This window comes from Charadrius vociferus, unplaced genomic scaffold (genome assembly GCF_000708025.1).
Source record: "Charadrius vociferus isolate BGI_N301 unplaced genomic scaffold, ASM70802v2 scaffold329, whole genome shotgun sequence".
Classification (NCBI taxonomy): Eukaryota; Metazoa; Chordata; class Aves; order Charadriiformes; family Charadriidae; genus Charadrius; species Charadrius vociferus.
In genome coordinates this window covers 109,785-124,678 of record NW_009649982.1, presented here as the reverse complement: position 1 = coordinate 124,678, position 14,894 = coordinate 109,785, and the positions used below count along the sequence as shown (strand labels likewise).

The 14,894-nt window shown below is 39.3% G+C and overlaps 1 protein-coding gene across 1 annotated transcript; it reads left to right on the top strand.

Moving 5' to 3' along the window:
- The first annotated feature begins 719 nt into the window (after positions 1-719).
- On the top strand, positions 720-9,825 carry SLC35A5 (solute carrier family 35, member A5). Its single transcript, XM_009891610.1, has 6 exons — positions 720-849; positions 1,664-1,762; positions 3,390-3,523; positions 6,320-6,387; positions 7,737-8,532; positions 9,711-9,825. The coding sequence occupies exons 1-6, from the start codon at positions 720-722 to the stop codon at positions 9,777-9,779; spliced, it is 1,296 nt and encodes a 431-aa protein (XP_009889912.1). The 3' UTR covers positions 9,780-9,825.
- Positions 9,826-14,894: the final 5,069 nt, after the last annotated feature.

The window sequence follows — 14,894 nt, the reverse complement described above, 5'->3', positions numbered from 1 at the left end:
CCGTTAACGGGTCGGCCGAGTAACGGGAGCGGTGGAGGCGGAGAACATAGGGTAAAGTTCAGGCTCTGCCTCCAGGAATCCTTGTTCCTCCCCTGCCTCCTGGGCACAGGCCGGTGCTGAGTGAGTGCGAGGTCATCTCAGAGAATCACAGAATGGTTTAGGTTGGAAGGGACCTTGAAGATCATCGAATTCCAACCCCCTGCCATGAGCAGGGACACCTCCCACTAGACCAGGTTGCTCAAAGCCCCATTCAAAGCCTTGAATCCTTCCAGGGATGGGGCATTTACATCTCTGCAATGTTGCTCTCACTCCACAGCTGTGAAACTTTGCCTTGCTGGAATCAGGAACAAGAAGACTTCTAAAAATATTAAAGAAAAATAAGCATGTATTTTATTTAATCCTTTTAGCTAATCAGTATTCCATAGATGTGCTCTTCTGACAAACTAGCCTCTTTGTGCCACCTTCTCATTCAATGTGTATACTTTGTTTATCCCCCTTTGCTGGTCATTATAGCATCTCTTCCTCTTTTTTTTTTTTAATGAAAAAGAAAAAGATAACTGTGGAATGAGATCATGGCTTGTGATGTAAGCATCTTAGTATAAAATAACATAAAGCAGTAAAATACACGCATTTCACATTGTTTAACCAGTTTCTAGAAGTACTATTTATAGTGTATTTTCATTTTGTCATCCAAAGGGCATTGACAGCAAGACAGCAGAATGAAGACCAAGTGCTGTAGTCGGTTTATGTTTTGCTCCAAGACAACCATCTATACCTTTTTGCTTGGAGGAGTGTTTATTGCATTGGGCTCAAGTCGAATCCTCCTGATGAAGTATTCTGCCAATGAAGGTGCTGTTGGGCAATAAACATAATATGCTTCAAACAAGAAAGAGTTGACTTTTGGGGTAAAACTGATACCCAAAAGCCTGGTTCTCCATGTGCACAGTCCTTAGAATAAACATTCTGTTATATAGTGACATGTATTTCTGTACTGGAAAATCTCTGTATAGTCACCAGTCTAACATAAAGTGATAACTCGGGTTGCAAGGTGTATGATCCATGTGGAGATTCACCCTCAAAAGATGAGGCGGTGAATTATTTTGTATCTGATTTTCAAAGACTAAATTGTTCTGTAGGTGCTATCGATGGTACATGTCTTGACTGAAATATTTGTCTTGCACCAGCCTTAGGAGAAAAGTAGTATCATAGTGGGCTGCTATAACTGTCTAGTATTACTGTTTCTCCTTTTGCCAAGTATTAGCAAAATATACTAACAAAGAAAAGATACAGTCCTAAAAGAGGGAGGTTGTGTCATTCTGGAAGCTATTTTATTGTGAGGGGGAAAAAAAGCATACTGCTGTTTGGGGGAAAACATTCCTTTTTTTTTTTTTTTTTAAATGGTGATGTTCTTGACTTCTTCCAAAAAGTTCTGCTGTAAACTGGGAGCAAATGAGGAAAGATTTCAACCCAGAAAGGAGGCTGTTCAGGAAGCTGTATATCATAAAAATTGGAATATTTATAATGAAAGTGCTGACATAGCCTTTTGTGTTTATGGGAAGTGGCTCAAATTCCAACTGGAGGGGTTAAAATAGTTTCTTGGTCTAATTATGAAAGCAGGAGACAGAATCTGATAGTGTACTCTATGATTTGCTGAATCCCACAGATAACAAATATGATTACCTTCCTACAACAGTGAACATATGTTCTGAAGTAGTAAAACTGGTCCTGTGTGTGGTATTGGCACTATGGGTTAAGAAAAAAGGTAAGTACCTGTGTTTAAAATAACTAAAATGTATTGACTAAGATTTGCTGTACTTCAAATCCCTTTTTTTTGTTGTTTTTTTTTCCTTTTAATGATCAATTCACATGTAGTAGTATGGAGTAGGTCATGCTAGTAAGTTTCACTGGAATTGTGTCTTCCATGAAGAACTTTAACTGAATTTTACTTTTATAACTCTACTTAGTGCTGTAAATTCAAGTTTTCTTGAGTAGCATGCGTGGTGCTGAAATGGGGACAGGTAAATTGAATTAGTGTAATGAAGACACAGTCTAACATTTTCAGAATTTTAACACAGTATCATGCTAGGATAATTGGAGCCAACTCCCTGTGAAGTTATGACTGAACGGAAGCTTATAAATTGCACTAACACTAGGATTGGCCTTTAAGTCCTATTCTCCTGACTGCTTTCATTTCAAAGCACCACCACCTTCCACTGAGGAGGCTTTGTGTCTGTGTAGTGGTATTTGAGTCAGAAGCAACGTATCAGTGTTATAATGCAAGGTAGCTTTGTTGTGAAGACAAATCTTGGGGCTGCTGTTCAGAAGAAGCGATGTCAGGCTTCACTAGGTTTGGCATTGCAGGCTGTTTTTCTTTTTTGTTTCTTGGCTTTTCTGTTTATGATGTAAAAAGGATGAGAGGATATAGCATTTCAGAATGGTAGCAAACAGACATTTAGGTTGGAAAAGGGTGTCAGGCACTGGAGACTAATGTTAAATCAAACTGCTGGTTTTGTCCACTTCTCCGTGTAACAGCCATAGCTAATATATGTTGTAACTAATATACAGTTGTGCTGAATATATTCAGTCAGTGTTTGCCATCATTGGCTACTGTTGATTACATGTTTTCTGCTTTTCTTTCTTTTTTTTTCTCCTTTTTCTTCTGGATGTCTGTTTTTCAGAACTCAATGTGTCAATGGTTCAGAAGAGGATTAGAAAACATTCTGTAGTGTTAAATCTGTGCCAACAAAGTACTTCTGTCACCAGCTCTAGAGTAGCCTAAGGTTTATCACAGTCTTCCTACTAAAGTGTGTGTCCTGAATGTCTAAGTAAATGTCATTCTTTGTGCCTTGTCCTTTCTGTCTTCCTATATGTTCTGTTTTTACCCAGATAGTGTGCTGTGTGCCAAAGATACTGAATTCTGGTTTATTTTGTATTTCTGACATTACTGGCTGCCCTTTGGGTGCTATATGAACAGATCAACTGTCTGTGTCATTGTTTCAGTTCTAGATTTGATTGGTAATCATGAGAAAATCATACCCAGTAATTATGTCATTGTTGTGTGGGGACTTCAGGGTGCTTTTTGTCCCTCAAAGAATGGTTGATAATTGAATTTTTGCTCCCAGTGGACAAATAGTCTGATGCGGGTAACAGGTTCCTTAATGTTTTCTCTGCTGAAGCAAGGAGGTGAATGCCTGTAGACGCACGATTGCTGCTCCAGTTGTGTGTTCTGCCCTGGATCTGTCCTCTGTGTTGCCAGAGGGCTGTGGTGCCTTAGTATTTTCAGTCCAACAGTGTTCCTGAAAACAGAACAGTGGTGCCTATTCTGTAGTAAGGGAATGGCTTTTGATAACAAGAAAGATGTCTTTCTTATTGTTTTCTTTTCCTTTCAGAGGGTTGTTTGGATCATCCCTTTGAATGTCTTTCCTGGAAGAATTTTTGTAATTCCATGAAATGGTCAATTCCTGCCTTTCTTTACTTTTTGGATAACTTGATTGTCTTCTACGTACTGTCCTACCTCCAGCCAGTAAGTATTCATATACTGAGTAAAGTATCTTCCAATGTCTCATTGGAAGGTAACGTTGCGCTTGGACTACACTGGCAAGGCAAGATTTTCAGGTAAAAGAGTGATCTGTTACCTGACCAGCCAGACCTTCCCATTCTCTTGCCCACTGATCAGTGTTGTACAGCTCTCAGTAGAGGAGAGTCTCTGTGTATTTTCTCCATCCAAAGAGATTTAGAAATAGGCTGAATTGCCTAAGTACTAGGCAGGTTTTCAGTGCTTTCCCTCCTTTGGTTTCTTCAACTTTGTATTTCTCTTTAAGTGTATTTGCTTGTCTTGCTGGTATTTGAGCTGCATTTTTCTGTGCGGCTTCTACCATTTTATGTATGTGACTTCACATGATTACTTGTTTTCTTTCCTCACTGACTCCAAATAAAAGTGAGAAAATGTAATCCCACAAAGGGAGTAAGTGTAATAGGAACTGAGGAGGGAAAGAAGAAAGCTGTTTGACTTTAGTTTTTGCGTTTGTTTATTCATTCTGTTTAAGCACAAAAGAAAATTGGTAATTTCTTCTAGCTGCATTCAGCCTTTTGGATGAATCTACATATGCTCTGGAAATAGTACAGTTTTTGTGCTTTCTTTTATTTTATTGCTAGGATAATTTTTGGTTCAGAATCTATGTTTGAAGTTAGATGGAAACAGATGGTTAGTGCTTGCTATAAATACTGTGGCTGGCCCTGTTTGACATTAAAAATAAGTATAAATGTTTCTGTTCTTTCTCCTTCCCAATTTCTCTTTAAAATATTGTCCTTCTGGGTGTACATTTCTGTCAGGGACAGGCCAGAGTCTAGAATAGGATCTGTCTGGAAAAAGCTAATGAAAATTAAGGGTCTGATATCTTAAAATAACGGTGGTTGGGTTTTTTTTTTTCACTTTAGGAAGGAAATTCAGCTCTAATGTTTGCAATAGCAAAGCCTGATGTTTAGAAGGTTACATAAACACTATTGCTTTCTTAAGCAATTTGATTTCACTCAGTTAAGGTCATCTTTTGTAAAATGCATAAGCATAACTTTTGTATTTTATATCCCCACACACCTTGTCTCTCTCCACTCAGAACATGTGCTCTAAGATTCCTCTTTTTTAGAACTCTTAGCTTCTTAAACCTTTTAACTGGGTATATTTTATGACGGTTAGGTGAAATTGTAACATTATCATGGTAAACAAGTATTAAGAGGTAACTAAATACCTATAAGATAGAATACCTTGACGGCATACAAGACTGTGAAAGGGAAAAGCTGGAAGGAAGTTGCTTGAAAGAAGGCAGCCATACCTGACTGAACTTCATTTCGTGTGACTTTAAAAACTGAGTAGGTTTGGGAATAAGTAGTACCCGAGTGATCAGTCGCTTGGAGTATAGAGTTGCTTTGGTGAGATTTTTTTTGCTTGAAGCTTCAGCTATAAATATGAATACTCTTTAGTGGTTAACATTTCCTAGCGATAAGACTTATTTTTGTTGACATGTAAGTTAATGGCATGGTGATTTTTGTTAAATTTTTTTCTTATTCCTTCTCATCTAGGACAGAGGTCCCTTGAGACCTCAGAGGACAAAGCGTCTTAAAATTAATTTCTTGTAACTATCCTGCTATAGATTTTGATCATATTATGGTACCATAAATGTTGGATGGGGGTTTTCACTGTAAAAACTGTCCACTCTCGTGAGACCCCACCTGGAGTACTGCATGCAGCTCTGGAGTCCTCAACATAAGAATGACATGGACCTCCTGGAGCGTGTCCAGAGGAGAGCCACGAGGGTGATCCGAGGGCTGGAGCATCTCTCCTGTGAGGAGAGGCTGAGAGAGTTGGGGCTGTTCAGCCTGGAGAAGAGAAGGCTCTGGGGAGACGTTATTGCAGCCTTCCAGTACCTAAAGGGGGCCTACAGGAGAGCTGGGGAAGAACCTTTTACTAGGGCATGTAGTGAGAGGACGAGGGGTAATGGCTATAAACTGGAAGAGGACAGGTTTAGATTAAACATTAGGAAGAAGTTTTTCACTTTAAGGGTAGTAAGGCACTGGAACAGGTTGCTCAGAGAGGTTGTTGAGGCCCCATCCCTGGAGGTGTTCAAGGCCAGGCTGGACGTGGCCTTGGGCAACCTGGTCTAGTGGGAGGTGTCCCTGCCCATGGCAGGGGGGTTGGAACTCGATGATCTTCAAGGTCCTTTCCAACCTAAACCATTATATGATTCTATGAAAGCAAAACCAGAGTATGCATGGAATACTTACACATTTTGCATCAATCCTCTTTTTTCTGGAGTGGTTTTTTGCCAGATACACTTGTTATTCAATATTTTTCTCCTTCCACAGTGTTCACCTAACATGAATATTTATTGAGTTGTAGTCTTGCAAAGCGGAAAATTAAGCTGTGGTTTCTTAGGCAGATGTCTTGTGTCAGTCTTCACAGCTGTTTTTGCAGCTGACTGGTCAGCCTGGTTGGGGAACTGATCTAACAGAATACTAAACCATTTTATTTTTTTTTAAGTAAGTTTTCTGCTGGATTGATTTCCTCACATCTTTGCTTTAGTACAGCTTTCCACTGTTTCCAGTGGAACTTAGGCTCTGTCGTTTGCTTGAGATTTTGAAATGGGATGTGAATGTCATTTTAGGGGTGTGTTATTCTACCACTTCAGTGAAGAAGAAAGTTCAGTACCAGGGTGATGCTTTTCACTCTGGCATCTTGCAGAAAGGTGAACACTTTAAGTCAGTGTGCTTTTGATGTCCATGCTATGTCTGGAGTATAACTTTGTTCCCCTTCTTCTCTTTCTAGGCAATGGCTGTACTCTTCTCAAATTTTGTCATTATAACAACAGCTCTTCTTTTCAGGATAGTGCTAAAGTAAGTTGTATTTACTAAAGTAAATAAAATTTTGTATCTTCCTAGCCTTGATGAAGAAATTCAACTAGATTCTCTCATTGTCTGATGGGAACAGTAATTCTCTCTTTTTGTGGCTTGGAGACTTGGAGAGATGGCTCTGTTTTCTACATCTGAAGGTGTAGGAAACAATACATTGTTAGAAGTCCCTACTTATCTCTATGCGTTTGGTCAATTGTAATAGGAAACAACTGAAATCATGATTATATGGTTGTTGGATGGTCAGAATTAAGGTTTGAGTACTTTGATTTGTACATTACATCTCTTATTTCATGGTAAGCAGTACTTCTTTCCAGTCTGTTGGAACTCTTAATTGAATGTAAATGTAATCTAACAAGAGGGGATGAGATATGCAGAGTGAAAGATAGAGGTGTCTTCAGTAATATTGTGCCAGCCCTGATGCGTTTCTGATCAACTGCATAGTATGTTTTTAAAAGTGATTATATGTCCCTCTTCATTATTCGTGTGACAAAAGCCAGACTCTGTTCTATGTGTTCCATTCCACCTGATTTGTGCTCTTTATGGTGTGATTTAGATTCACAAAGACTGACAGGGAAATGGGTATTAACTTCACAGTCTACTCAAAAAGTCACTTGTCTTGAACATGGAGCAAAGATCCTTTTCTACAGGTGTTAGTATACCAAAAAAGTGTCTGATAGTCTGACTGGAAATGCTTTTTCTCAGTTGCTTAGTTTTATGTCTCTTGTGATGTCACAGTTTACTTAATCTTCCAAATTTGTGATTTTCCCCAAGATAAACAGGCTTTACTTGAGTGAAAAAATAGTATAAGTAGTTCTGACAGTCTTACAAATTATGTTCATAGGTTTGTATGATTTACCATCACAAAATACTAGAAAAGGGCACAAAATCATGGGGGAAAAGTAGAATGAAGTGAAAGTTTACCAAAGAAAGGAGCGTAGTTATTTGAATGTCTGTGATTTCTTTTTATCCATCAGACCTGTGTTTCCATGGAGACAGCAGTTGCTTTTAACTTGTCAGGCAGTCAGTGTCTAGAACTAACCTGATCTTGAAAGACTTTCCTTAAATTATCTCTACAGAATACTCCATTTTATATTTCTGTGATTGCCTGCCCCCCTCCCCCCCGGCCCCTGGGCTCCCTTGCCATAGGAAAGTATGCTGTGTTTTGGCATTTTAGTGCCAATTCTGAAAAGCCACAATTTTTCTTTGTGCCTGTCTCTGTATCCTTATAAGTTGCATGATGTCTTTTATGTGTTTTATAGAGCTTGTTCTCCTGTCATTTAAATTGTTCTGCTGTGTTTCTAAAGTTGGTGGCTTTTTTTGTCTGCTCCTAGGCGAAAACTCTCTTGGGTACAATGGGCATCTCTGGTGATTTTATTCCTGTCCATCGTTGCCCTGACTCTAGGAACTGGGGGCCATCAGCAAAGCTTGGCTGCACACGGATTCCATCACAGTATGTTTTTTAGTCCGTCTAACCACTGCCTTCTTTATGCCGGACCTGAGGAAGCATGCCTGGAAAAGGGCAACTGCGTAGCACCAAGTTTCCTTCCCAGCTTCCAGTGGAATGTCACCAGTACCATGGCAGGAGCATTGAAACCTCTCCGCCTCAGCTTGGGCCATCTGCTTATTCTAGTGCAGTGTTTCATTTCTGCCCTGGCTAACATCTACAATGAAAAGATCTTGAAAGAAGGGGATCAGCTTGCTGAAAGCATCTTCATGCAGAACAGCAAACTCTATGCCTTTGGGGTGCTGTTCAATGGGCTTATGCTGGGGCTGCGGGCTAAGGACCGGAGGCAGATAGGGAATTGTGGCTTCTTTTATGGGCACAACATCTTCTCGTTGGCTCTCATATTTGTCACAGCTTTCCTGGGGCTGTCTGTAGCCTTCATCTTGAAGTTCCGAGACAATATGTTCCATGTTATGACTGCTCAGATCACCACTGTCATCATCACCACCGTCTCTTTCGTCATCTTTGACTTCAGGCCTTCTCTAGAGTTCTTTTTGGAAGCTCCTGTAGTGCTTCTCTCCATATTCATCTATAATGCCAGTAAACCAAGAGGCCTGGAATATGCCACTCTGCGGGAAAGGGGCAAACTCGTCAAAGGAGATGCATGGGAGAGGTCAAGTGGGGTAAGGCTTTTCAGTACTTGTCTCCTCTGGTTTCTCTTGTTTCATCTCCATTTATGCTATGGAATGTTTGGAAGATTCATTTTGCGTGTGATCGGACTCATCCTTCAACTCAAACACCAAAACTCCTCAGTATTTCATAAAATCTTTTAAATTGATTGGGTATTGCTTTGCATATTCTACTTTTACAGTTCATGAAGCTTAGTTAAGCATTGTTTTCCTACTGTGACTATAGACAGTCCTGTGAGCAACTTCAGCTTTGTACAAATCCTCTCTTGAAACCTTTATAACCAAAATATTTTCCTGGCCCTGAGCATTCAGACATTGGAATTAATGCCTGGGAAATAATTGTGCTCAAGTAAAACTGATAAATCTGTGTAGCTGAGCCGATATCATGAAGAAGTTAGTATATTTGATGTTAAGATTCTTTCTGTCTTAATGGCCAAAGATACCTGAAGACAAAAAGGTGATGTTTAAATACAGAGTTTTAACACATTTTTTTCTTACGAAACATTTCCTCCAGGCCCGTTAGTGGTTTTTGTCCTAATTTGAACAGTAATCTACTTAACTAGAACAAGGCAGGAAGGGCTTGCTCTTAGATCCGTCATTTAATTGAGCTGAGCAGTTAGGCTGAGGGAGAAGGGTTAATGTCTGTGTACTTTTAGTCTGCGTGTACAGATGTGCTCTGTAACACACGTTGCAACCAGCAGAGCGTGCTGTCTCTATTTAATTCTAAGAAACATTAGACTTGGAAGAGATGTTTTCCACAGATTCCAAGTGCTGCCTTTTTAGGCTGTTGTTTAACAAAGAGTAGATAACACAAAGTTACCTATTTTTGGTATACCAGGAGTTATCTATTTTAGCACTTAAAATTGAGCAGCTGTGGTAAAACAAATAGCACTATGTGAGCAGGCTTCCTGATGAAGGAATGGGCTACAAGCTGTTTTAGGGAGTGAGCTGGTAAAAAGTGTTAAAGATACCGGGGATGTTTTTTATGAACTTGTATATCCTAGAGCAATATCATAACAGACTGGTAAGAGATTGAAATTACAGGGTCTTGATTTTGTATAAGGGATGCCTTCAAAATAAACTTTACTCTTTTTTGTCTTTTTTTTTTTTTTGGTATTAATAACAAGATAACTTTTGCTCATGTTATTCTCTTCTGCTTCTGGTTCCTGTAGGATGGAGAAGAATTTGAGAGATTGAACAAACCAAGCAGTGACATCGATACAGATGAAGATTCCCTGTAGCACGAGGCTGGCTCAGAGGAGTGTTATTACTCATAGTGAGAGAATGTTAATATTTTATTAACATAGAGAAGGGTCATTTTTCCCACCTTGCAGAGCAATTGAGACTGTTTTGGGGCTGGTGTCAGAGGTGGATAGGTAAAACATTGAAGCCATGTATATGGAGTTGAATTCCCTCTTCCTATCCATGTAAATTGGGAGTTCAAAATCTGCTGAAAGAAACAAAATTTGTAAATGATGCAAACAAGAAGAGGCTTGGACCCTGGACTCAGTGGTCTGGGTGAGATGTGCTGCATTGTGGAAGGCAACCTTGGACTCTAACCATATGTCTTTCACCACTTTGGTCGACTGTCTCAGGTCACTGCAACTTCCTGTATGAATTCCTTGGTTAGCAAAGCAGAGATAAAACTGTTTTCCACCTTGCAGAAGTGATATGAGTGTTGATTAATGTTTTTGCTGCATCTTCCAATGTACAAGTGCTCCAGTAAGTTTTCTTTTCGGGATTTAAGATGTTACTAATAACCTCATAAATAATGAGGCGTATTGACTGTTTTCCTGTATTTTGGGAATTCAGATTGACATATCCCTAGCTGAGTAAGAGTCCCTCTGAACCAACCTCATCAAAATTTCACTTGAGAATGTATAATCAATCAAATAATTTGGGTTAAGGATATGTTGATCCTTCAAACAGGCAAATCTCTAGAGCATGATTTGAGTTTGACTGGTCTTAATTATGTCTTCATTCCTGTTTTTACATCAGTGTAACTCTGTACTGACTCCTGTGGAGTCCTTTCTTTCTGATTTTCTCTGATGTGACTGAGAGCAGAATAGATTTCACTGACTTCAGCCACTAGTTCTCCTCACATTTTCAGTGTGAGACTGTTGTGTGCCTGTCTCCCAGTGTCTGGGGAAATGGAAATCTGGAATGCCTTTGTAGCAGATAGTGAATTTTACATGCAACTTGTGTGGCCTAACTTTGAAAGAGCTTGAATAAAACAAAAGTGTTACACAGTATGTATGCATCATAGAGTCTTTTTTTTGCGATTAGAAAGGCTATGTGTAGAGCTTAGTTTGCACTGAGGTTGCTATCTGAAAACAAATATTGTGCAGTTACAGTAATGACCTTCAACATCTGGAGCACTGAGGAAGAGGGTGCAGGTGGTAGTATCATTTGGTATTGTTTGCTCCACCCTGTCAGACTGATAAGGTCTTACATTCATTTTATAGAGAGAGAAATCATTCTGCAGAGTGCCAGGCATAGTGATCTCAGAATCAGAGTTGAGGCATCTGCTGGATTGTATTTTGAGTGAGATGAAAAATAGGTTCCAAATAATTCAGAGAATTTTAAAAGGGGGAAGGGAATGGGAATGTAGATAAGAGATTCTTGGTATGTTCCTAAAGCCTCTTCTCTCAGAACAGTGGAAAAGATGTTGGTTTATAATTTCCTTCCTTCAAAAATGTGTCTTTCATAGTTGAAAGATACTGTCAAAAGAATTCTTAAGAAGATAAGCAATGAGTTCAGTGTCAGAGCCTCATACCACAGTGTATAGTAATCAGTTAGTGATGCATTTCTCTGTGGACTGAAGACAATCCTGCCTTTGTTCCCCTCTGCCACCCTGTTTCCAGGCTCTGTGTATAATAGCTTACTTATGCATACTGTATTGATGGTTCATTGCTATATTAATTAACATACCTCTTGTCATTGATCCGTCAAGAGGGGCAGCCTGTTTCCATATGTCAAGTTATAAACTGTGAATCTAAAATTATTATTCTCTTTTCTTACTTTTTTTCCATGAGTATGAACTTTTTCTATCCTATATTAATAACTGGACAAAGTGAAATTACTGTTGTGGTTGAAAGATTTTTTTACAGCTTGTGCTTGTATAGTAGGCCATTTCATCAAAAGGAATCCTAGTTGTTTGCATCTGTACAGAATGAATAAGAAAGTGTATTTCAGTGTAAATTCCAGAAACATGGTTTTCATTGGTTTATGATGTCCTGTTTTGGGAAATGAAACTTCAACGGAAAATAATGCTCAAACTATTAAAGACTTAGTTGCAATAAGACATTTTCATTTTTTTCCATTACATACAGCTTTGCAATATATACCTGCCTGAGTTCATTGTCTTTTTCAATCATAGCTACCAACTTTAGCAGGTATTTCCAAGAAGAATGAAAGTACTGTTAGCTTTAGGTTGCTTTGCGTTTACATGAGCAGTAACTTTTTACATGAACTTTTCCAGAGAGCTTTGCCTTAAGTCAGAACATAGAAATCAGCCTCATACCTCTGACAGAGCATCAAACCAAAGAAAGATGAATGTCTTAAAAACCATATGTTTGACCTTCCTGCCTGAATTATCTGCCTTAACAGAAATGAGATATGGAAATGACTGATCTGCAGATTTTATAACATGCACATAGTTCTTGCTTTCAACTCTTGAACTGCTTAATGATTTTTCCCTCTATAAATTTCACAGATGCTATCATGCTTGACTTATTCGCCAGTCTTAGATTGCACAAAGATACCAGGTATGTAACTGTTGATTCAAGCATTTACTTGTGCTGTAAAGTTGATCCTGTCTAACATGTAGAAATCTTTCTGATGTCTTCAGGTTGGAGGTCTCAGAGAGATTCTGTTGGATTGGCCAGGCAGGTTTCTTTTAATAATGGAGAACAGTATATCCCCTTTGAAGCAACAGGAATGTTAACTGCTGTCTAAAAATGGGTAAGGATTTGCATCAACTTAGCAATAAAAAAAATAACCATGCAATTCTAGACAGTTGTACTGTTCATGGCAATAGTTGAATTTAGTGTGTACATGAGATTTGTTAGAAGAAGTGACTGTAAATGATTGTCAGCTGGAGAGCGGCCCTGGTTAGCAAGAGGGAGGAGCTATTCTATAGAGTTAGACATTTCAAATAATCAAGTGGGGTTCACATGATCTAAGTATTTCCACTGTATGGTGGTTGACCTACTCCATGTGGGAAAGCTTATTATTTTTCTCCTCAAATGACAATAGGGAAATTTATGAGGAGAATTTTTGGAGAGCAGCATTAGTCTGGCACATAGTCTTTAATGAATGCATTGGGCAGAGAAATCTTTCTAAGCTGTGATTTAGAGCCCAGATCCATAAATGTTTGAACATAATTGCTGCTGAGGATGTTATGTTCCTCCCTCCAGGTTTGAGGAAATAGTTCACAAAACCTCCCGGAAAGAGAGATGTGTTCATGTTTCTCTTGTTTGTAACAATTGAATTAAAGCAATATTTATTTTGGTTAATTTCAGCTATTTTGTGAATGTAGCAACCGAGCCACGGTGCTTAAAAGACAGCCTGTGGATGAAAACAGCCATCTTGGAGCTGAATCAAATCCCATAAATATGTATAAGAAAAAAGTCTTTCTTTATCATGTGGAATCTTCCCACTAAGGGCTGTAGAAATAGGACCTTAATCTCAGTAAGTCTGTCTTCAGAGTGATGCTGCAGGGACAGATCCAGTGCTTTGGACTTGATTTGTGTTTTGCAAAATGAAGTCTTAATTTGGAGTATTGTAGCTCCTGAATAGTATTCAAGACTATATGTTGTTGTTGTTGTAAGGAATTTTTGGCTTGGTGTTCCTTCAGGCTTTGCCTTTTTTTTTTATTTATTTTTTTCCAAAGGGAGAGGTAGGTTGCAAAATCAAGATCTTAAATCATTGCTAAAAGTTTCTGGTAATTTTGAGCCAGTTTGTAATGAAGGCAGGAATCAACACTGGCATGCAGAATAATACTGCATCTTCCTCAAATTCTATGAATATTTGAGTGTGTAGTTTTGATTAAGAGCCCATCCCAACCTCCCTTGTAAGTGGACAACTTGTTTGGAGTTGTCTTTTTAATGCAACTCCCACTGAATGCCTAGGCTGGGTTTGGTACTTCCACAACTTAATTTTGAATGCTGGAGGGCGGGGGGAAACAAACCAGCAGTTTGGATCAGGTGCTACGCTCTGTTTCGTAAGGTAACTGTCTCCTCCTGCTCAGCACAGGACATTTAGTTTCCATGATTTGTAATGTGAGTTAAAAGGGCTTTCATTGAAAGACTTTACATGAAAAACAAGATAACAGAAAAGTTGAAATGAACATCTGAAAGAAAACATCCAAAGGTACTTCTGTCTTTGTCTACAGGAGGTGGCTGTTTGACATCTGGTCTACTTTCCTCTGCTTTCGCTTTAGGCAAAGAAAGTTAGGCAGCTGACCTTAATACACTGATGCAATAAGCACTTGTTTTCTAAAACTGAGCTATGGTACCTCCCATTTTCTTCTATAAATTTCTCAGTTCTGTGACTCTTTTATAGCTCCTCGTTGTTTATTTTAATTTCTCTGTCCACTGCTTTCAGCTGTTAATGAGAGCTTGGAAGCTCTCTGCAGGCAGCGGTCCTCTCAAAATGGTTCTGTCAAATGTCTACCTTCCCCCACTTAGCTCCAGTCACCTGAGAGAGGTAAGTTGGAAGCCGTACCCTGTGCTGACTAGAACTTGTGGTATGGAGGGCAGCCTGCCTCAAAGGGTCATCAGGTTTGTAAAGCTAAGGAAGAACTGGCTAGGCCCTGTGACATCTCCACGTCTGTCTGCCCTTGTGACATTCAGAAGGGCAAGCAAGGTCTGAGCTTTTGTGACTAAGTTTCTACAGAAAACACCTGGGTTTGAGTGAACTTGTTGCTTTACCCAATTCTGTTTTCGTTTGGGCCAAAAAAAAAATAATACGGAAGATCAGGAAAATGCTAAAACCCATACTGTGTGACATGCTCTGGCCAGCTTAGAGCTGTAGCTTCTCCCTATTCCCGTGCTACTGCTGTGATGGCAAAACCTAGTAAGAGTGCCCTGTTACATGTATTTATACATGGCATGTGCACCCATGTCATGGATTATAATAAGAAATGTGACTAGTCAGGCATGCCTTCAACATTAGAAGTGACTACTGTGCCACTGTGAAGGCTTGCATGATACCTTCACTTCAGGATATTCCTGAATGTTTCTGCTGGGTCTTCAGTGTTTAGAAATCTAACCCAAATGGTGTTGAAAGCATGGCTATGCATGCAGTTGCTGCCACTGATTTCAGTAGAAGTAAGGCAACAGATCCAGTGCCGA

Bases quoted from the DNA above. Each gene is read 5' to 3' on its own strand.
- SLC35A5 (XM_009891610.1), top strand. From the start codon at position 720: ATGAAGACCAAGTGCTGTAGTCGGTTTATGTTTTGCTCCAAGACAACC. The intron at 850-1,663 runs GTGCTGTTGGGC...TGAATCCCACAG, and splicing joins GAAGTATTCTGCCAATGAAG to ATAACAAATATGATTACCTT. The intron at 3,524-6,319 runs GTAAGTATTCAT...TTCTCTTTCTAG, and splicing joins TACTGTCCTACCTCCAGCCA to GCAATGGCTGTACTCTTCTC.